The 23,886-nt window shown below is 41.2% G+C and overlaps 1 protein-coding gene across 1 annotated transcript in view; it reads left to right on the top strand.

The window, feature by feature from the left end:
* Positions 1-23,886, top strand: part of HECW2 (HECT, C2 and WW domain containing E3 ubiquitin protein ligase 2) — a 220,675-nt gene that overhangs the window by 144,702 nt on the left and 52,087 nt on the right. The window contains exons 8-13 of the mRNA XM_018562010.1: positions 1,618-1,760; positions 7,120-7,220; positions 13,621-14,079; positions 17,278-17,373; positions 19,932-20,082; positions 22,005-22,114. Coding sequence (XP_018417512.1) covers positions 1,618-1,760; positions 7,120-7,220; positions 13,621-14,079; positions 17,278-17,373; positions 19,932-20,082; positions 22,005-22,114 — 1,060 coding nt within the window. The remainder of the gene's footprint in view (positions 1-1,617; positions 1,761-7,119; positions 7,221-13,620; positions 14,080-17,277; positions 17,374-19,931; positions 20,083-22,004; positions 22,115-23,886) is intronic.

A 23,886-nucleotide genomic window follows, 5' to 3' on the forward strand; every position in this document is an offset into this window, starting at 1 on the left:
AGATTTCAGGACTGTGTGTCCTAAGGAAGAGTTAAATATCTAAAAAAAATCTCATCTTATCAAAACAACCACATGTCCCTAGTGTCACTGCTGCTTTATGTGGAAAGAAAGAGGAACCCAAGAGGCACCCCTGCACTCTGCTCTGATCACAGAGTCCTGCTGCCATGGCTAACATGTTTTGGGCTCTAAAGAAGGGGCGTGACCCCAGAAACGTGTTAACGGTGGCAGCAGGGCCCTGTGAGGAGAGCAGAGTGCTGGTGTGTCTCGTGGATTCCTCTTTCTTTGCACGTAAAGCAGCAGTAACATTGAGGACATTTGGATGTTTTGACACTATACTGCTTCTTTTGTGAGTATATCTATGTACTTCTAATTCCAAATAATAGAAGGTTTGTCTGCACTAGGGAAGGTGCCCTCTTGTTCTTTGTTTTCTGTAGTTTCTGGGTTTTCCTGATTGGAGGGGGACTGCCTCCACTGGTTGCGGTGTGTCGAAGCTTTCTGGCTTTATGATGGATTCTCTGGCGCCGGTGGGCTGCTATACTATCATATTGAATCAGCTCGTGCCTTAGCAAAAATTAAACATTATGCAAAAATAGGAGTCAAATCATAAATGATTACTTTGAAATGATTTGCCTATTGCTGCCTTACTGTGAGTAATTGCATCATAACTGTAATGCTGACAGCCCTTCATATTTTTCATTGTACATACTATGTTATGTGTTTATCCACAGATTTTTACCTATTTACCCCTTTTCATGAGGCACATGCAAGTTTGGTTGCAGAGCCTAAGTGCCTTTTATTATCATTTATTATTCCAAGCTTTTGTTAAATGTGTGCCCTAATTTCCATTATGACAAACCACCAGGTATTTGTTATCTTAAGATCACCCTGATTGAAATTGTGACGATAGAGGCACAGGTCCATGGAGCCTCCCAGTGGAGGCAAGCTTGTCTATGTATTGACGGTGTCAAAACCAGAACTACTGTTATGAAAAAATAAGCACAAAAAGAGAGGACATACTCATTAACCTTGGGGAAAAAATTGATTTTTTTTTCCAGCAATCCAGGATTTCAATGCACTTTACATCTATAATATCTTATCTTTCACATCCTTTATGTATTCTAGCAATACTTAAATTCTACTGGTAAAAATTAAAATTAGCTTGATCAAGTCTACACTCTCTCTACCCTGTTAGTACCTTTAACAAACAAATGCAGCTACATATTTTCTCATGGCAGTACACAAGTACATGGTTATGAATCATTTGAAAGCAGTGTATTTTTATTATGTTTAAGACAAAACAAATTATTTATATACACACACACACACACACACACACACATTTATATATATAAAAGAAATTTGATATATACATTTACAGACCGCTACTCTTTCCACATATTCACTGGCTATCCTTGGTTGACCTGAATACAAGCTCATTACACAGAGCCCACTAGCCTTGAACCCTTGAATTTAAATATTGAGTGAATCAGGAGGAGGAATTACATATTCCCCAATCTAAAGACTTTCCTATCACCTCCAAAAAATATAATATTAGATGTCACTGGCAAATATAAACTGTCATAAACATTATATAATCCAATTATTTTTCTCTTTTAGAAATATTGCTTTGTTGCATTGCTAACTGATGTTTTGGAAATTGAAATAAAAGATAAATTTGCCAAAAGTCGTCCTATCATCAAGCGGTTTCTTGGAAAATTAACTATTCCTGTCCAAAGACTCTTGGAGAGACATGCCATTGGGTAATTATATGGTTTTGTGTATTGGTGTTGCATTTGCAGCTATAAGTCTGCTACTGTTTGCAGATCTGAGATATTCAAAACAATCTGAATTTGTTCAGCCCATGTGTCAATGTGATGTGATGTAAAAAAAGAACAAACAAACCCCTACACTAATATTTTGTATTGTAAAGGCCGTGACACACTGCACGCGAAGCCGTGCAGAGCGAAGCAAAGCTATCCGGCACGGAGCTTTGCGTGCAGTGTGTGAGCTGAGTGCAGTCAGATGATTGACAGCACCTTCAGCCAGTCGGCTCGCCCGGAACAACCTGCCAGCTGTCGCATCGCGACGCGCTGGTTTATACGAACGAGCCGATTGGCTGAAGTTGAAATTGTTCATCTCGGCACGCTCAGCTCCGCGAGCTCTAGCAAGCTGAGGTGCCGAGCAGAAAATTACATGACACACTGCTCGCAAAGGCAGCGCGCCCCCGCTCCGCGCTGCTTCGCGTGCAGTGTGTCACAGCCTTAACACTATGCTGTGTGCATATATATATAAATTAGAAGAACTTTGGGAATTTAAAAATCCTACCCTTGCAGCGGGTCTGCCCCCCACAGTGCATGGGTTAAGTGCTCGTTTTGTCTAGGAGGCTGAAATAAAGCAGATATACTCTCCTGATCTTCGGTCCCACTGGACTGGTTACCATAGCATCTTCTCCCCTGGGCTCCATTGACATTAGATGTACACAAGGGACATTTCACAGCCGGAGCAGAGGGGGGAAGAAGTGAGTGCTGACCGCCACAGGACTAAGTGTCAGGTAAGTTTATCTGCTTTATTCGAGCCCCGTAGACAAAAGGAACACTTAACCCTTGCTGTTCAGGGGCAGTTTTTTTTACATTTCTGGAGCTCTTCTTTAAAATTGTGTGCATGTGTAATATTTATTAAATAGAGGCACACCGCCATCTGCAGGCTGCCGCGGCATATTCCGTGACATGCCATCGGCAAGTTGATGACTTGTTTTTATGAATGAAGCCTCCAGCTTGCTTATGATTTCTATGGAATAGGTATCATAGAGATCACCTGATCAGAAACCACTTTGATTGGGTCTCAATCTTTAGTGGAACTGAAGCAGTCCGTGACTGGTAGCAGCCACAAAAAGTGTTGGTATTGTTTTGGATCAATTTTTATACATCTATTTATTTTTAGAGATCATATGCAAACTTTTAGGCTTACAAATTTGTGGCACAGTTTGTCTGATTTAAAATCTCAGACAGAAGCATCTGGTAAGGAAGAAGTCATTGCCGTCACCACGTACATATAGCTTCAGCTAACAAATTCTGAAAACAACACTTTTTTTCATCAAAGATGCAAAGGGAGAGGCTTTAAAATGCTGGGCCAAAGGAGAGTGCAAAATATTAAAGTGAAGTAATTGCCCAATAATAAGCAAAATATATTTTATTGCTTTTGCCCTGGCAATAATATATATCTAGAAATGAAGTATGAAACCGCTGTGCATTCCCTTACAACAACATTCACACCTGCCCTAAGTGTGATGTAATGTACAGTGTAATGTCAGTCAACAGTCCATAAACCAGCTGATCATCAGATCCCAGCTGATTAGAGAGCTTTGGCTCTGACTCAACAGGGGGCATATAGAACTGCTACAGAGAGACCACTGCTTCCACACACAGAACAAGAGTTCTACTCTACAGAATGCAAGCAGGAGACAGACTTTTTAACTCAGGCCATGGCTTTCTAAGGGAATCAAACTGTAAAATGGATATTGCATGTTGTATTATTTTGCTTTAGTATCTAAAATAATGTAGAGTTTCAATGCTTAAAGGAGAACTATGGGGTCAGTGTTTTTCCCCATAGTTCTCCTAAGGGTCACGGGAGGACATAAACTAGCGTCCTCCCATCACCCTAGGCTCAGTATATACTGTGAGCTACAGCTTGTGGTATACTGAGACCGCCACAGCCGGGACAGATCCCAACAATACTGTCGAGATCCACCCAGCAGTGTGAGTGACAGCTACCTAGAGGCAGAGCTAGCTGTGCCCGCCCCTCCCCTGTCCGTTCCTCCAGTCAGCGCTGGAGGATCTGAGCGGGGAGGGGGGAATGCCTGCAGGGAGCCGTGAGTGACAGTCACGGCTCTCTGCAGGGACATGATCGAGGAGTGAGCGAGCGACGGTATGTGTTCGCTCACTTCCCGATCTATTGAGCCTATAAGGTTGATTGATTTTCACTCACCTCATAGTTCTCCTTTAAGGGTAGCCTACTATGCATTGCATATTTAGAAACTTGCTGCTATTGGTGTAACATCCAGCAAAGCCAAATGGCATGGCCAACAGAACTTGGCATAGACTATGTCCTTTGGGTTTGGGAAAATGGAGAATCCCTTCAAGTCTCTGTATGTATTTTTAATCAGCTTTGGAAAGAATATATATGCTGTGTGTGTGTGTGTGTATGTATGTATGTATGTATGTATGTATGTATGTATGTATGTATGTATATATATATATATATAATTGTAGAGGACGGCAAGGCTGTATCTTTGAAGGCCAATATATTTCGCCACTGTTTGGATTGTAGGGTTGTGGCCCCTTTAAGGGCCACCAGAGGGTGAATCTTCCTGCCAAGAAGCCGTTTAAAAGGTCAGCAAATCCAGAGAGGAGTTTGGGAGTTGTGAGGAGAAAGGTGCCAGCAGTGGCTAATGTGTGAGAAACCTGCTGTGTTGCTGAGATTCAGGACTTATATTCCTGAAGGTGGCCATACACTTTACAACCCTCGCAAGACTTTTGTCTTGCGAGGGTTGTAAAGTAATTTAAAAAACGTATGATCTGCCCATCTTGGACAGGCAGATCGTACTTGCGATCATCGCAAGCCCGCCCCCCTGAGGGGCGGGCTTCCGATGACTGCAATGCTGTGCGGGCAGTGTGCGCGTGCGGACACCGGCCCGGTTGGCAGTCATCTCTCGATCATGCTAAAAACCAGCCGAAAATCGTACGATTCTCGGCTGGTTTTCCAACATGCTCGAAATACAAAAGTCGTGCGACCATACAGTAGAAACGGTCGCACACCTTCCATACACTGCACGATTCTCGTACGATCGTGGGATTTCCCGCGATTCTTGTACGATAATAGTGCAGTGTATGGGAACCATGAGAAGGGATTTCAATAAGTTTGGCACTCTATATGACAAGTCGGGGAGACACATTTATGCAACATTATTTGTGCTTACATTTGTGTTTATCATTTTGACCGCCCTGAAGAGGAAAATAAAAACGTTGGTTTTGTGGAAAAACCTTTGTGCAAGTGTTCTGTAAGCTCCCAACTTTACAATATATATTATATAATCATCATATTGTGATGTTCATGTTAGGAAAAAAAAAAGTAGTGGCTGTTTGATGTAGGAAAAGTACGTACCTTGTTGGTCACAGCAACCAATGAGCTTTCAACTGTCATTTCTGACAGGCCTAATGTAAGGATTCAGATTAGCTGCAATGAGCAACACAAAATGTTTCTTCCTGCACACTTTTCATGCATCAGCATCTGGTTTTGAATGTAGATTGTAATTTTATTTGGATGCCATGGAAGCATTGCGGGCTTTTTACCTATGCAGGCTTATTACATATTAATATGTCTGCTTAGTAGGGCTGCACAGAGATTGTTATACAGTATACTATATCTCATTTCTTCTAATTTAATATTCTAAATTGTTGAGCAGGCATGCTGAGCACACTCCCTGATATGTACAGCCAGTATATGAAATACAGTTAAGATGGAAATAATAAGCATCCAGCATCTACAAATGCAAAAGTCACATTGAAAATAACTACTATTAAACATTTAATTAACTCAGTGTGTTTTGATCTAAAGCTGAACTCCAGGCAGAAATAAAAGACAAATGAACGCAGTTCTCTAATTATTAATATGTTATTAACTTTATTTTTGCAGTGTAAGTATCTGGGTTGTGTTGGAAATACAACAGCATATATCAATGTACTGTAATATGTAGTACACGAACTCATTAAGCCATTAAGGCCGGGTTCACACCTGGGCGTTTTTACAGCGCTGATCGACGCACTGTAAAACGCCCAGCAAATTAAATCCCATTATTTCCTATGGGCATGGTCCTCACTTGGGCGTATTTCAGCGTGTCGGAACGTGCTGGAAAACGGCCTACGCCCAAAGAAGTACAGGAGCTTCTTTGGGGCGTATTTCCACACGTATCCATTAGGATACAACCGGATAGCCCTTGTAAACGCGAGTTTGACGCGTTTTGTGGGCTGCAAATCGCGGTTAAAGTTCAGTGTCCCAGTCCCCGGACCTTACTGTTTTCCTCAACTGGATCTCTTCGGGAATACACTGGGCCCTTTGAGCAGCTTTAAGCAGCCTTTGATTTCACACCCACACACCTTGGGTGCCTGGCTCTCTGAGCCTCTCTAGGCCTTCCAGCCTCCAACACATACACAGCCTCCTGGCTTCTGGGTGGAGTCCGCCTGACTCCCGGACACAACCTGTCCCTCTTCCCAGCAGGAGCCCTGAACACACTCCGGCACCCTCCTCAAGATTTCATCCCACCCAGAGCTCTAAGAAATCTCCTGGCTCCAGGATCCCAACTATGATCCAGAAAACCTTGAAAGGACTGAGAAGCCAGCTCTTTCCTGGTACGAGCAATTGCTTCCTGGACCCACTAAGCCCCTCTGGCTGAGAATCCTGGGTGACTTTTAGGCCACCTAACACCGTGGTATAGCCACGCAATGCCACAATATATATATAGATCTATATATATACACATATATATAGATCTATATACCGTATTTTTCGCTCCATAAGACGCACTTTTTCCCCCCCAAAAAATTATTCTAAGCAAGTAAAACGTAATGCAGCATTCCCCAAGATCTCAGTGCTTCAATCTAAAAACATTACCAACAGGTTTGACATGGTATATGCCTCTTTCAGTCCCTGTACAGCACACCTCAAACTGGAGAAGGGAAAAGCAGCAAAGGGGCCAATAAGTGTGCTACAGTCCAAGGAGCATGCTAAGAGGAGGAGAGAGGAGATAATCTTATCAATGTGCTGCTTTTCCTTTCACTGACCGGTCGTGTACCTGACCGGAGTTGTAATTGTTACTGAACTGCAGCAGAGAAAGATCAGGTCTCCTGTCCTATCAAACTGGCCTGTGAGGCTTGGCAGATCTATACACTTGGTGGTCAGAAATACAAATATTGTGTCAGGTGAAACAGCATTGTATATATATTTCATCTGTGTATTTAGCTGTTTTCCCGGAGTTCACCTTTAAAATACATGCTCAATTACACTGTAATCTGTTTCAAACATAGTAGGGTCTGTATGCAATTCTAACATTCAGTCTTCTTTCAGGGATCAAATACTCAGCTATAATCTTGGTAGAAGACTCCCAACCGATCATGTCAGTGGATATTTACAGTTCAAAGTTGAAATTATGTCATCAGTTCATGATGGTAAGAAAACATCAGGTGACAAAAACACAATTGTAACTTCTAATTTGATACATAGAGGGCATTAGCATAATGTACTATGTGATTCATTTTTCTAAACAGTTATGAAAGTGTTACATTCAGCATAGCATGGGATCTAGCATATTATATTATTGATTTTTGTGATGTGTTTGTAAAAGACAGTTGACATAAATTCCACTCAGCCCTGAGGGGATATGATACCATTCAGTGTTTGCTTTTTAGGAGAATCACATTTCTTGAGAAAAAATGTGGATTAATGAGAAATATTGAGTAAAATAAAAACTTGCAATAGTTACATTATTATTATAATTACTGTATTGTTCAATATATAGGAATGTGAAGTTAAAGTTTTGATGAGAATATTTTTAAATAAACCAATTAACATAGTTAATACTAATGCTGCTTAGTGAATTCACACCTATAAGGCAAGAAACCATGGGCATGATTTAGAAGTTCAAGCTACTAAAATCCCTAGTGATTAAAATGAGTCTGTCACCAGGAAACTCAAACTGAAAGAGAAGCACCCTACATAAGAAGACTACTTGCCTTTTCAGCAAGTGTCAATTTCCAGCTTCGGTCTTTTGCAGAGCTACGGGTGCTGCTGGGATTTGGCACTTCCAGGATTGTTGGATGGCTGGTCCCCTGCTATGCAACGTGGTTCCTCCATCCAAACACTGTGCCACTACTTTTTCCTGTAGGGGCCAGTGGGAGGAACCAACAGCTGGAGGGGCAAGCTATCCTTAAGACATGGAATTTTTACATAGCAGTGATGGTCGTAAGAGCAAGAGAGTGAAGATTGAAGTCACTCCACCCCCCCCCCCCCCATTCTTTTGCAAGGTTATGCTATTTCAGTTTTTACGTTTGGGTTTCCTAGTGACAGGGTCACTTTAATTTAGGTGTAAAACAAATGACTCTCTATGGTGGGAGCTAGAGACGTAGTATGTAACACTTATTCACATATATTTGGGGTATTGTGCCATCATGTGTGATTAAACATTACGAGTTGCTACTATGTAGTTCACACCCTGAGAGCCGTTTGTTACATCTGTGTAGCAATCAATAGCTACTCTTACCAATTAATCATTAGCGATTTTAGTAGCCAGTTTGAGCTGCTAAAAATGCCTGTGTGTTCATATGCAACAGAAGATGTTGATGTTTTTATCATGTTTATTTCAAATGTTGATTCAATTTCTTTATTGGCCATTAAGGGACATAGGAATTCTGTAATAGTTATATAACCACCTACAGGAGGTTTGGTCACTGACATACAGAAAAAAAATCATAGAAGGTCATTACACATATAACCACATGTCTAATCGTCATGCCTCAGTCATTTGCTAGTGTTCTAGGAGGGTGCATGGTTATTTCCGCAACTCTGCTGAAAAATAGTCTAACTATAGTTTTTACTAGCTTTTTATTTTTAATGACTTCAGTCAAGATCCTTGATACACCTCTGTACCGCTGCTTGAACTGATCTCTACATAGCATCCATCAGGATTAGCGTATCCTAACCATTAGCTTTGGAGGCTGTACTCAGACCGTGCTGGACTGGAAGATTGGTGGCTAGCCTGAATGGGACCTTAGGGCACTGTTTTCTGCATTGTGGCAATGTTCAGACCGGAGTTTATTGGTTAGGTTAGCCTTGGGACATTTTCCAGGTCCAGAACCTTCATACAGCCTCACGTGTGACCCTGTCTCTACTAGCCTAGAATGTGACCTTTGGGCAATGGACTCTGATTTGTGGTGCTTCCAAGACATTCATGTACTGTTTTAGTTAGCTGCAGAGTGCTTTCGGAGTCCAGAGCCATGGCACAGTCTCTGGTGTGATTCTGTCTCTGAAGGCTAACTTAGTGAGTAAGGTCGGCCGGGCTACCTCACAGTTGGTACTATTGGGCACCATTTTTAAATCTCCTGCCTCACACGGTAAGGGTTAAAGCTGAGGGATTGAACACTAATGTCATCTGTTAAACAGAGTGCTACATGCTCATGTTCCAAACTCTCGTTTCTGCTATTCAGCCTAGAGGAAGCACCATCCCACTGCTGCTCCTGCTCCTGAAGCATCAAGTAGATCTTCAGTTCTGTTATCCTGCCTGCCTACAGTGACTTGGTCATTTCTGGCCCCCTAAAATGCTCATCAGCACCAGGTCCCCAGATTTGTGAGTACTTGAGGCCTTGCCTCACGTTGGGCCTACTTGCTGACTAAAGAACATATCTTCTCAAAGACACACAGAGGACAGTCCCACTGCTATGGGTGACCTCAGCTCATACTCCACTACCTGGGACGCTTTTTCTTATAGGGTCATCATCTGTAGAGTCTATTTCAACTCCATCGGGCGGCACTGAGGATTCATGTTTTAATGCCATTCCTGGCAGGGTCTGTCTCTGTCCCTCCCTGGCAAAGTTTTTGACCCTCTTGTGACCACAAGTCATACCAGGTCTGTTGTCATTTCTGATTCAGATTTTGAATTCCAACAGTTGGGAAAGGCTGTTTTGGGTCACTGCAGTCTCCTGCAGTTGACTTGGATATACATATTTACAGAGGATTGTTTCAAACCTTATTGATGAAGTGTGTATCCCCTGCATTTGGTGGATCAGCCTGTTTTTATAAACCTTGGGTCTTTTAGGGGCCCTATGACTGCAGATACTTTTCTGCTACAGCTGCTTTTAGAAGACTTTCTCTATGAAGGGTCCTGGACCCTACCTGAGACTGGCCAGAGCATTTTCCCTTTGAGAAGGGATTCATTAATAGGTGGTCCATGCCCAATGTGGATGCTCCAGTGATCCACATTAACAGAGATGGTCAAAGGTATACTTACCTTTTACCTTTGGGGACTTCACTAATATGAAGTTGAATTCCCTCCTTAGATCCCAGTTTGAGTTAACTCTCAGTCAAATGATGTCAGAGTGGATGAAACTCCTTAGAGAGAATCCATCCACCACTGGGGTAGGTCCCCACATTATGGAACAGTTAGAGCAGATGTCTGGAGCCTTGAGATTTAGGTTTTTATGGTTTATTAGAAACCTCTGGACTCACATAGTACTTATATCTGTATAAATGTGTAAGGCACTCTGGCTATGCATGTGGGATGCTGATGAGACGTTCAAGGAACAACTGATTCCCCTTCCCTTCAAGCAGTAATTCGGGTGGCCACAGTATGCTCTCCAGGAGATCTGTAAAACCTTCAGACCATAGGTCCAGAAGGCTTTGACATAAGGGTGCGCCTCAACTTTTACAAGTGGGGGGCTGTTCACACAACTGGATGGGTTCCTGGTAATCGGCCCTCTTGGATTTGAATGCTCATGATACCCCTTTTAGCTCTCAGACAAATTACTTAGAAACAGCATTTATTTACCCAGCATGTTTCCTGTGCTACATTATTACATGCAGCTGTGTAATAATCTGTTTGAATAGGAAGATGGAGCTCAGCTGCGGAGACACGTTAACCGTCACGTGCTCTAGCGCAGGAGTTCGTGATGGCAAGGTTTAATATTGCCAAGCAAGCTCAGTGCATCATCGGTCTATCTTCCAACCTAACTAAGCTTACTACTCCTACAACAGTTTCTATTAAGGTATGTAGCAGAATAGGGGGTGGTCTCTAGGCCAATGGTGGGAGTGAATGGCTTCACTAATGTTACTTCACACTGGAATGCACTTCTGTGGCAGTTATGTTCAATTCACACAACCCCAGTACTTGGTTCTCCCAGTCTGGTGTATCCCCAGAACCTGTTGTTTGTATAACTTTATATGTTCACTTCACATATGTTAAACACACGGTATCACAGTTCATCAAAGTAGGTATGAATTAAGTGTTCCACAATATCAGTGTAATTTTAGTAGTTTAGACAATATCTTTAGTCGCCAGCAGAGGGCAGGCTTCCCTTATCTTCAATGCCACAGTATAAATCAGTCCAAGGCAGTTATAGTAGGCAATTGAATTCCCTGTGGGTAGCAACCCAGAGGGGAATACTTGCGGTTTTGGAGTCTGGAGGGTTGAGTGGGAATAATGCTGGTAACGCTAGCGCAGAGATCCCGAGGTAGCCTGTCAGCTGGGGTTCGGCTGTCGAGTGGTTGAAGCTGTGGCAGGTTGCTGCAGTGAGACCGGCACTCGTCTGGCGTCCGCATAGGGTTGCTGGAACCCCAGACAGGTGGGAGATTGAGGCTTATGACGAGGCCGGAGGCGGTCTCGTATGACGTCGTCGGCCCGGGGGCGGAGCTTCCACTCGGTTCCGTGAGTCGGAACGGCGGCGTCCCCGGGATCCATTACAAGCTGTCCCTTACCTAGTTCTCCCTGGGTTGCCTGCACTCTGGGACCCCCTGTTCCTCTCTCAATAGAAACTTGCTCTTGGGCATTGTTCCCTACAAGGGTATTCCCTCTCCTCCCGGAAAATTCTGTATTCTCTGATAATGCTGATCCTTAGTAAGCCCTCTTCCCAGGGGGACCTTTAAAGAGTCAGTTGGGACCAGTTTCCACTGCTTCCTTCCCAGCTTTGACTTTCAAGTGCACTTATAGTTGTTGACAGCACTAAACTTTATGTCTGCTCTACCTTTTGTGGGATGCTTCGGCGACCCACCTATTAAAAGTTAGTTTTCTGGACTCCGATAGCCAGAATTCTAATTAGGGGCCCTACTACTGCAAGTTGTAACCTTTTGGAGCCTTAGAATGCCCAATGATGGTAACTCCTGGTCACCAGAAGCATTCTGCACCCCCTTGGCTTTAGTGGAGTTTTCCATAAGGGTCACAGTACTTTCCCCTCCTTCACGTTTATTTGCACGGGTCACCTCTCCATCTCTTGTGGACCTTCGTTTTTTTTAAATAAATGCCGTATTCCTTTATTCTTGGTATTTGAGAGTCTGAACTTGAGGCAAGATACACAAGCAGTCATTATGGATCCAGCTGTGCCTAATATCAACCTTCAGTCTCTTAGATTCTGTGGGGTAATTCTTTCCCCCCTTCATGGGGGGACTACTGTCCTCATGTCTGGAAATCAAGTTGTGCCTGCTTTTTCCTGGGGTCCCACTGTGAGTGGGTTCCATGACCTGGACTTTGTTGGACATCACTTTGGTGCTGTAAGACCTTTACCTAAGGCTGGGGAATTCTTGCTGTGACAGGATGAGTGATATGGTCCCCTGCACTGGGTAATGTTGAGGATGTTATTCTCAACTGCATGGTTCCCTTTAGAAGCACTGTTTTTGCCTTCTGGTTCTCTCCATCCTGTAGTAAACATTCTGGGGACAAAGCTTTGTGAACTTGGGTGTACTTTATCTCCAACATGGCAGGAAGAAACTATGCTGGTTTCCTTAGATTCTCAGCCGACTGCTCATGCTGCAGTCCTGCAGCAGATATTCCCTGTAACAGATGGCACACATCGGGGGTACTCAAGAGTTCAGATTAAGTCAGGGCCTCCAAACCCTGGGATGGGTTCATCGCTCTTGGGCCTTTTCTAAACCTTAGACCGGCTGGTCTTACCCTGTGGATTTGTTGACCAATTTTCCCTTAAGGATTTGTTTTGAGGCTGGTAAACATTACAGTTTTCCCTTTGTTGACCATTCTTGTTGGTCTATTCTCCTTATACTGGTAGTTACATTATTCCCCGTGTAGATAGTTGCTTAAGCTCACAGCTTTTTCAGGTGCAAAAGTGTACTTCAAAGTAGTTATTCCTTTTTAGTGGTAATTTTTGTCTTGTTACGAACATCAGGTTGATCCTCAGTGACCGCCCCTGGGTCATTAGCAGTTACCCTGTCCTGTAAGGAATTTTGGTTCAGATTGGAGCATGGGTCCTTCTGGTTGTTGTAGACAGCTCCTGGTTCCATCTTCTGTCAGTGGATGTTGCTCACCCCTCAGTTGGACTGCTTTTGGACATCTTGACGGTTTTAAAATTCCTTTATCCTGTGTCTCTCAATGTGTAATAAAGAAATAAGATTTTTTTTTTCCCACTTACTGTAAAATCTTTTTAAGTCCATTCAGGGACACAGGTCCTGTCCCTCTGTGTTTATTGGCCTTATATACTGCTTGTTCACAATACTGAGGCATGGCGGTTAGAGGAGGGGTTAAGTGGGGGCTGGCCTTCAATGTTTTTTTTGTTTGCCTGTAGGTGGCAGTTTTTCTTGATGCTGTATTTAGCACACTGGCTTTGTGGGGTGTGTAGAATAGGAGTAGCTCTCATACCAGCCTAACATGTTGTTTAAAACCTATAATTCATAAACATTTTTGCAATATATTCTTTGTAAAAAAAACACAGGGCATTTTTGTTTTTTTGGGGAGTTTACTAGAGGGAGGAATGGGGTTTGAGTACATGCAACTTTATAGAATGATACATTTAACCTTAATTTATATACCTTTTTTTATTAATAGTTATAACATGTGTCCTTATTCATATACAGATGCTTCTCCAGAGGCTGTGGGCACGCTGCTTGCAGAAAGTAACATAAACGGAGACCTTGGTACACCTTCTGATGATGAAGAGATGGCTGCTGGTCAAGATGTGCATTCCACGTGTTCCAATGGACCAGTTTTTGCAGAAACTTTGTTAGATGGAGTAAGATGTGGCACTGTTGAGACAGACTGTGAAGAGGCAACTAGTGCTACTTCAAGGATATCACCCATCCGTAATCGCCAGGACTCACTTAACGATTACCTTGATTCCCTTGAACACAGCAACAATGCCAAAAGCAATGCTGCTACATCTGTTTCCTGCGATCGATCACTTGGTGCATCACCAAAGCTAAGGAGCAGTTTTCCTACTGACACAAGACTTAATGCCATGCTTCACATTGATTCAGATGAAGAAGATCATGAATTTCGTCAGGACTTGATATGTAATTCCCCTCTGCTGGATGAAGGTGGCCTTGTTTTACATTGTGGTACTATTAGAAAAAAAGTTAATTATTTGGGTTCAGAAGCAGATCAAGTGGAATGTGGCAACTGTGATAATGCACAACTGAATTCACAAACCTCTGATATCAGTGAAAGTAACACACATGCCATTAGTTTAGACCTCCCAACTGGGGGAACAGTTGATCAGGAGGAAGAAATTACTGTGACAGTTAAGAATGTTGATGTGGAGGGTGATGCTGCATTATGTGTTGCCATGGAAACACTGGCATCCTCAGCTGTAACTGCTGAGAGACAGGAGGGGATCCCAAACAGGGAAAGTAATGTGGATACAAACTCTACTGAAACATTGATGGGTACATCTTCTCAGGTATTGTCTGAAATGGGTGCAAGCAGCTCCATACTTACACAGACTTCTTGTGAAGGCAGTAGAGTTGCAGAGGAAGGGGCAAGTAAACACAATAATGGTACATTTTTGAATTGTAATGCTACTTCTAGCATTTTTACATACAATGCCTGTTCATCTTTAGAAAGTACAGAAAATGATGTTTTTTCCCCAGGATATGGGGCCTGTGAACATGAATCTGAGAGTTCTGGTGGTTTAGAAGTACAGGCATCTCTATGCAATCCTTGTTCTCTTCCAATTGTAAACATCAGCCGAAATAAAGATGGAGATCAAGGTGGAACAGAATTACAGAGTGAAGTAGAAGGAACAGAGGAAATTTGGCAGAGAAGGAACATGCAAACAGTTCCAACCAGTGGTCAGTCGACTCAGGATGAAGATACTGGTAGTGCACAGGCAGTATGCAGAAGTATGATACAGTCAAGTGTACAATGTGAAGGTGCCTCAGCAGGTACTTGGTTTTACCACATGTTTTTCTATCTAGCGTCACATAATAAGCCACATGTAGTTCATAATAATCTACAGGCTTTTTTTAATAAAGCAGTAGAAAGAATAATTAGTGTCCAAAGCGTATTAACCCATAGCACCAATTACATTTCTGTACTGGAGTCATAATAGTGAGCTGTAGGTGTCCAAAAAGCTGGCCAGCTGGCTTCTGTTTAGTGCTGACAAGCCGAAACCAGCTTATGATGCCACTCTAAGTATCTCTTGCTAGAGCTTGTCTAAGCATTGTCAGGTTATGGCAACACATTTGGGAAGGGTTTCCACAAGATTTTGGAGTGTTCAGCTAAAAAGTGCATTTGTTCATGGCAAAAAGGTTTATTAGGGTTGAGGTCAGGCCTCTATGTAGGGCACTTGAGTTCCTCCACACCAAACTCATCAAACCATGGCTTCCTGGCTTGGTGAACAGGGACACACAGTTATGTTAACTTGGAACAGAAAAGGACCTTCTTCAAACTGTCTTTGTATGTTGTAGCATTAACAGTATCCTTCACGGAAAATACCCAAACTCAGTAATCTGGAGGGGTACCCACATACCTTTGACCATATAGTTTATATTATTATGGTCTATTATACTTTCCAAATTACTGTTATTGTTTGTACTGCTTTATTAAATACGTTAGAAAATGTATATTTTAGAGTTTGTGTGGCCAGCATTAAAATGCATATAAAGTCAAAACTTTGTTTCGTTTTGGATAGAGTAGGGAATGATTAGACCTTCAGTCCATTTTATTACTATCTATTTGGCAGACACTTTATTTGTTCTGGTGACTGTAGTCATTGAGACAGAAAGTGAGGGAAAATACAAACTTTAAGGGGCTGGTTTATTAAGGGTTAGCCCAGGATATAGCTGGACACATTACTGCTAAGACCGGAAGTGAATGGGTGACTTTCGAGTGGGACACAGGCAAAAAATATAACCTGAGAGTGGTTTTAATATTTCCCTACTTTTTCCCAAAAATAAAGTTATGCCTATACATACACTTTGAACTTATCTTGCCTTTAATACCATGGTTTAAAAAGCAATGAAGTGCAGTGAATAAATGCAGCCAGTCAAGTTATAGAAGTTTACTGCACTTAAATGTGTACCTGAGTGCATGTTGTGGATTACTATGCATCATTCATCTCTGCTTTGTATACAACAAACTGAAGTGTAATGTATATGGCATGTACAACCTACAAATGTCTCTGTGAGGAATAGTTTAGTTATGTAATTGAGAACTGTGTAATAACTTGGTTTGCAAAGGCATTTGGTGCACACAAAGTGGATTTATATCCTTATTGGCTATTGAGGAATATATTTAAATTAAAGTTTTTGTACCTAGATTTAAGCTTTAAAAGAGAACTATGGGGTATGTGCTTTTCCCCATAGTTCTCTTAAGGGAACTATGGTTCTCCCCATAGTTCTCTTAACCTCCCTGGCGGTATGATTATTTAGCTTTTCGTTATTTTTTCGGCGCAATTTTTTTTCGGATTTTTTTCGTTATTTTATTTTGTCGTTTTTTTCGAATTTCCCGCCAGTTCCGCCCCCATGCGATGCGTCGGCTCGCAAGGGACGGAACCCGGAAGACAGATGCCGGCACCGGCCGGAGGACACCGCACGGCTCGAGGCACAAGGTAAGTAAATAATGTGGGATATTCCCGAGTGTAGTTCAGGGTATGGAAAAGTAACCCCGACCTACACTCGGGAATACCGCCAAGGAGGTTAAGACATATACTAGCATCCTCCCATGATCCAAAGCTCAGTGTGTCGCGAGCTATAGCTGCCGGGACGGATCCCGACAAAGCTGTCGAGATCCACCCTGCTGTGTGAGTGATAGCTGCCTCTGCCTATCTAGAGGCAGAGCCAGCTGTACCCACCCCTCCCCCGTCCATTCCTCCAGTCAGCTACCAACTAATAAATATATATTTTATATATCTTTTTGTCTGGAGTTGTCATCTTTGGTGCTTTCAAGACCCCACTTTTCTTTCTTAAAAATAATTTTTTGCATGCTTTGATAACTTCATGACATCAAATTTAAAACAGTAGTAGGATCAGATATCAGATTTTGTTTAATTAACATGATAAAAGGTAAGATTAAGCGATCTCTTAATAGTTTGTTGCATGTCATCTGCTCAGTAAAATGTATACATTAAAATCATTTTAGACAATAGCTGAATGGCAACTGAAGTCCTACAAGTATTTGAAAAGCTGATATGTGCCAAATAACACTAAAATAGCATTGTGCAGATCATATTCTTTGACAAATGAGTTTTTAAATCTCATTAGACACCTGTTAAACTTGTCTGTATTATTCCTTAGGTTCTCAGTTAGATGGCAATCAAGCATTACGATCACTTCCTTCAGTCCGGCCAGATGTTGGCAGATACCAGAGGATAGATGAAGCTTTACCTCCCAGTAAGACATGATATCATTCAGAACTTTTTATATCTGGAAGCACTCCCTGCGTTAATGGATATAGTCCTTCCAATGTGAACATGGCATCATTTATTGACTCCCAAGCACACTATGCATTAGATATTTCAAAGAGTGCTGAGGAGCAGTGGTCATGATAAGAATGTGTGGTATGACTAATGAAGAGCAATTTTGAGTTGTGTACAGACCTTTGTCTTAACTGTCCAGATAGTTATCTTAAGTTTAAAATAAAAAATGTGGTAGTAGCAAAGAAAACCTGCATTTTCACCTGTTTTTCCAGCATTGCATTATTTCCAATACCATCTGATTAAACTTGGATACATATAAGCAACTTTCAAGGATAAGTGTCCCTGAGCTTTTTTTTTTAACGTTTTTGTACTAATTATTATCCTACTGCTCTCTGCAAATGTAAACACATACACACTCAATCTGTTTATGTTAAACACATGCATATTAGTGTAGTATCACTTAGTCTACAGGATATAATATTGCATTTTGGGGTTGTTATTATGATCACCCTTAACTATGTTGTTGCAGTTTGGACAGTTTAAAATGCAAAATATATACCTTAGTTGCAAAGCATGTCCGTTTAATATTTTTTCTAGACTTTGTATGGTTTACTAAAACACTGTTGAGTTCTTTCTTCTTACTCATTAGGGATGCACCAATACCGGTTTTTCTGTATCAAGTACCAATATTTTTTTCAGTACTCACCGATACTGAATACCGATACCATAAGCCCCATTAAGGAAGCCAGGCGACATGTAATGACTTGCCACCTGGCTTCCTGATTAGCCTGGAAGCCAGGTAGCGTGTAAAGACTCGCCAGCCTGCTTCATGATTAACAAAGAAGCCATCTCCATGCTTCCTCGTCACCAGGTTGCAGTTCTGGCCTCACTATGTTAGGTTAAACAAGCAGTGGGGAAGCCCGCTGCTGTGCAACCTAGCATAGCTGTAAAAAGGTGGATGAAGCAGCGCCAGTAATTAACAGGCAGCGCTCGTCAATGACAGGTTACACGACGGGGAGGCTTTCCTTGCTGTGTAACCTGTTACAAGCCACTCTGAATGGAGAAAAAGATGTCAGCTTCAGACTTGAGTATATCTCTCTTACTTTAGCTCCCTAGGCAAAATGATCACTTAACCCTTGCAGTGGGGTTAAGATTTTATTTGCCTGGAGTTCTTTATATGTGAAAGCGCACTACTCATTTAAATTTTGAACAGGCTGAATAATATGTAATCTTAGTGCTTTTCTCTCTGTGAATCTCTGCATAGACCGTGTCTTTCTGGAGCCCCCTTTTTGCTCCCTCCTTAAAATGTTAGCGTATTGTTTTCATGATAAAGCAGAGTTTGATGTGGGTCCAATAATTGGGTGATGTGGACAGCTGTGTAATCAGTGATTAAAAGAAAATCATGTTTAATAGATCAAATAAATTGGGATTAGGGGATAATATCTGCAGCTAGTAGTAGGAGTTCCTTAACATACCATAGGCTGCCAATAAATGTCTTTATTTTACTGGCACACATTTTCTATAGGTTTCAAGAAGGAGAGGTGTTCTTAACCCTAATTAATCAACTCTTGAGCACACTTTGGGATAAAAAAAGGCAAGTGGTCAATGTTGTGTAACAACTGCTATTGTGACAGAACATCTTACTCTTAACAACCTTCTTTAAAGCAAACATGGCTATTAAAAGGGCACTAGAAATTGACAAGCTCACATATTTACTGTATCTCCCATTTTACTGGCTTGCCCTCCAGAATGACCCTGTAGGCTTTCAAAACTGCCTACTGTATGCCAATACCAAATTCCTGAAAGTCGGAGCCCCCAATTTCACCTCTCAGTGCAATCTGGGACCTCTACAAACTGGTGTAGAGGCCAGCCTCAATTGTGTACAGCCACACAACTCACAATCCATCTTCTTTAATTTTGACACATTATTATAGAAATGTTTGGTGGGAACTTGGTTGTTTTTAGGTTTGTTTGCTAGCTAGTTGTGCCATATTTGCTCCTTATTACAAACAGGAAAAGGTGCTGCAAAATAATAAACTGGTTACAGTAAACAATGCACTTACATTGGATAAAGCCCATTACCTTTCTGTTATGATATGAGAAGCCAGAAATAAAGAGACTAGAGGTTGATACTCTATTATTTGATGCTTCAATCAGAACAGATGAACATGGTTGGAGGATTACTGGCTATTTATAATATGGATAAAGGTTGCGTCTTGATTTAACTTGAAAAGTAAGCTTTAATTGGCAAACAGTTTTTTTTCATGTAAAATAAGCACAACTCGTACTGGTAAATAATACTGCATTCCAGTGCATAATCAACACCATGCTAGCTAGGGCTTTGGGTGTCAACATTACCCTGCACACATTAACTAATATTTACATTTGTAATTTAAGATTAATAATTAGTACTGTCTTGTCAATTCCAAAATGTTTATCTGTCACATCTATAATCCTTTTAGTTAACTCCTCTATTTTATATTATACCAAAAAGTGAAATCATCTGCTGTGTTATATTTTTTGTACTTACAGATTGGGAGGCAAGAATTGACAGTCATGGCAGAATATTTTATGTTGATCATGTAAATCGTACAACAACGTGGCAGCGTCCTACAGCTCCTCCAGCTCCACAAATTTTGCAGAGGTCAAATTCTATCCAGCAGATGGAGCAGCTTAATAGACGGTGAGAATGTCTGATCTGCGTGCGCAACCGGAAAATGCCCGATTTTTAAAAACAGGCAGCGATGACTGTTAAAAACTCTGACAGGGGATCAGAGAGAGATCGGTACACGGACTCCCTCCGGTCCCCTCTCCGCTGTCTATATTACATCACTTCCGCATTCTTTTGTCACTCTCCAGCTTCAGATGCTGGAGAGAAGCTGATGAAGCATATCTCTGCTTCAACCCTTAATATAGTAAAAAATAAAACCCCCAGTGTTGAATAAAAACCACCAAAAGAAAGCTCTACCATGCTGCTGTTTTGCCTTTTTACAAATAAAGTACTGCTAGAAAGCTCTTTGGTGTCTCTTTACCCGACGTGACCCCGTCTTTTATATTTTACCAAAAAATTTGGTAATAATAAATGTTTTAGAATTTAATATAGGGGGAACTGTTTTTTTTAATTTTTTTACATCTGTAGTTTTTCCTTAATATATTTAAAAAAACCCCAGTGGTGATTAAATTCCACAAAAATAAAGCTCTATGTGTCCCCAAAAAAATGGTATAAAATGTATTTCAGTACAGCGTTGCATGACGGAATAAATGTCAGTCAAAGTACCGCAGCGCTGAATACTGAAAAATGGCCTGGCCAGGAAGGGGGTCTAAACACTTGGTCTTGAAGTTGTTAAAGAAAAAAATAGTTTTTTAAAAGAAATAAATTAATTTAAAAAAAATTATGCACGCCGACCCGACCGCACATGACGAATTCCTGCCGCATAATGTCAAATCTGACAGATGCCGGCAAAATATAAACAATTGGGCGGAGGTATGGTGACATCACTGCTAGCTCTGCCCAACTTTTTCCTATTGGCCGGCACCTGCCAGAGTCTTCTAGCAGGTCCCGGGCAATAAATAACAACTGGACGGAGTCGGCCATGATGTCACGGCCGGCTTGGCCCAGTTGTTATTGTTTAATGACAGATCAGAGTCCCCAGGTCATTTTGGGACACTGATCTGTCATTACAACTGGGCGGAGCATTAGTTCATCTACATAGGACTTGTGTCTACCCACACTGCATCACATCCATGCCATCCATTGCCATTACCCTGCCCCAGAGCCGTGACTACCCTCACTTGGTGTCCACCATTGAATGACTGATGATTACTTGTGACCCACACAAAGTCACCAAGACTGATAAGTAATAGTTACATGGGCGATTTTTAACCTTCAATGGAAGGCTTTATATAATAAATGTGAGGCACTGAGGTGTTCAGATATATTGGGTTGTGACAGGTGATGACTTGCATGTTCTGATAAACTGATACAGTATGTACTAATGTCTTCTGACATTGCAAAATGTTGTGAGAATGCTGTTATAAACACTGGCTACCAAGAGACATAATCAGCACTTAAATTTTTTTTTAATCTTTTATAAATGTGTTTAAAACCACAAGAATGAAACCCTTTAGTTTCAAGGCACATACAGTGGCATTTCTATCAATATTCTTACCAATCTGTGAACTGGCAGACTTGCTAGCTATTACATCACCAATGTTCTTTTAGTTTGTTTTATAAATGTGTATTGTAAAAGATCAGCTAGCATTGTTCTTGAAAAGTGTGCAAGAATTACATTCAATGGTTATGTCTGAAATGTAAAATGAAAACGTTTTTACACACATTATTATGTGACATACAAGAGTTATTTGACATGTCGTGCAAACTGATTTGTCAAGATGCAATTTCCATAATAACTTCCTGTCTTTAGCACGAAAGAAAAAACAGCTTTATTGTTGCACAATCTATGCCTTATATTTTATTAGTAAAGTTATTGTTACTTTTGTCATGATAGACCACAAAAGCTTATGTAGCTAATATGCAATTTTCCATATGTAAGTCATGTGCAATTAATGTAATTTATTTTTGCTTTTTAACATTTCCAATAACAGATATCAAAGCATTCGAAGAACAATGACAAATGATCAACCAGATGAGGTGGCAAATCCGGTTGATGCAGCAGTGCCAGTTGAGGATGTTGATTATCATCATTCAAATGCAGGTTTGTCATATCATCATACTGTTATTTTGTTACCTTCCTTTAATTATATAATATTCTAGTAAAAGCAACTTTGCAGACAATACTGATAGTGCTAACTAAATGTTAAACCCTAAAAGGTTGGGCAGAGGTCTTGGGCCAGGGTCAGGTGTTGTAAGTGCTTAAAGTGTAGTTCCATTTTTACAGTCAAATTTGAGAAAACCGACTATATATTTATCATGTGCTCCTATTGACACAGCATATCTAAAAATAATTTTTAAAACTATACCCTTTACATGTTTCTTTGGTGAAGGCCTATGTGCAGATTCCAAGCTACTCTGAGCAGTTTTTAAAGTTAAACTAGAGAGTAAAAATTAGGGTGAGACTGAGTTTCCTCTCATTAACATGCAGTGCCTCAAAGCCTTATGCTATGTGAACATATAACAAACATAAAATAGGTATTATCCCTGTTTGGCTGCAAAAGTGGTAATACACTTTAAAGATTTATTTGGTTTTAAAAAATCTTATTTGGCAACAAATTGAAACAGAACGCAGATCTTTAATAACCTTAAATTATATAATCGCTTATGTGTATGAATGTTTTTATATTTTGTCTCAAAGTATAGGGTAAATAGTTTTCCAGTTGCCTGGAAGCTAGCAAACTCTTCTGGCTATCTGCCCCCTTTTATCCCATTGGCATTCATTATCATCACACTCCACCCTTTAGCACTCATTAACCTCTTGCCGTCCGCCCGTTAAGAAAAAAACATCCCCCCCCCCAACGGATGTCAACTGGTTAAATACCCATAATAAATCCCAGGCACCATGCATGGATCCCCTGCTGATCAGAGCAGAATGGAACAAATGTCTATCTTGCAATAGAGGAAAAAAAACTGAGCTGTATGAACCCATGTTAGGTCTATGGGGAGTTGGATGTAAGTGGACATGTGTCCATTAACTTCCTCTTATCTCTGATCCATGGACTCTGTGCGTATTCGGATTTAATGGACGCACATCCATTTATATCTGGCTACCCATAGAGTTACATTGGGCTACCAATCAGATCCGCCTGCATTACTGACAGATCCACTGACACATTGAAAGGATTGCCCGTGTAAAAGAGGCCTTAATCCTAGAGTAAGCATCTTGGATAATCTTGGCTTTCTAGGGCTTTATTTCAAGTGAAAGTGTAGACAGAGCGCTAAATTCACACTTAACATACATATACTATACTCTTACCCACCAAAGAAAATTGGAATTCTGTTAATCTGGGTTTCAGTCCAAATATCCCTATCACACAGCAGAGTCAGGTTCTGACCTCTCTTTCCTGCAGTTAAAGCAATACAGACTGTGATTAGATAGTGAAGGCAGCAGTACATAAATTAGGTCATCCCTAGGTGTTCTCCTCGTATCAGCCAGCTGCCTAAAATCTGCGCAGTGTAGTACAGCCTGATTGTCATACACTGTTGCCCATTCCTGCCTGATTCCTGTTGTGCAGGTAGTTACAGGAGGCTAATACAAAGATGGACTGTGATAATTTTTCAAATTACATTTAAGATGTATTTAAAGCTAAACTCCAAGCACGAAAAGTTACATTTTAATATATTCTGCAACACCCATAAGGGGTATAAATATACTTTATGTACACCAAATGCTTTTTACAAACCCAGCAATTATATCATCACTGTGCTGTACATAGCCTGTTAGGAAAGCAGAGCTGTGGGAGGGACCCAGCAGGCCCCACCCACCACAGACTGTCTGCAGATAACTACATGGGGGGGGGGGGGGGGCAACAG

This window comes from Nanorana parkeri, unplaced genomic scaffold (genome assembly GCF_000935625.1).
Source record: "Nanorana parkeri isolate BGI_ZX_2015 unplaced genomic scaffold, ASM93562v1 scaffold555, whole genome shotgun sequence".
Lineage (NCBI taxonomy): Eukaryota > Metazoa > Chordata > Amphibia > Anura > Dicroglossidae > Nanorana > Nanorana parkeri.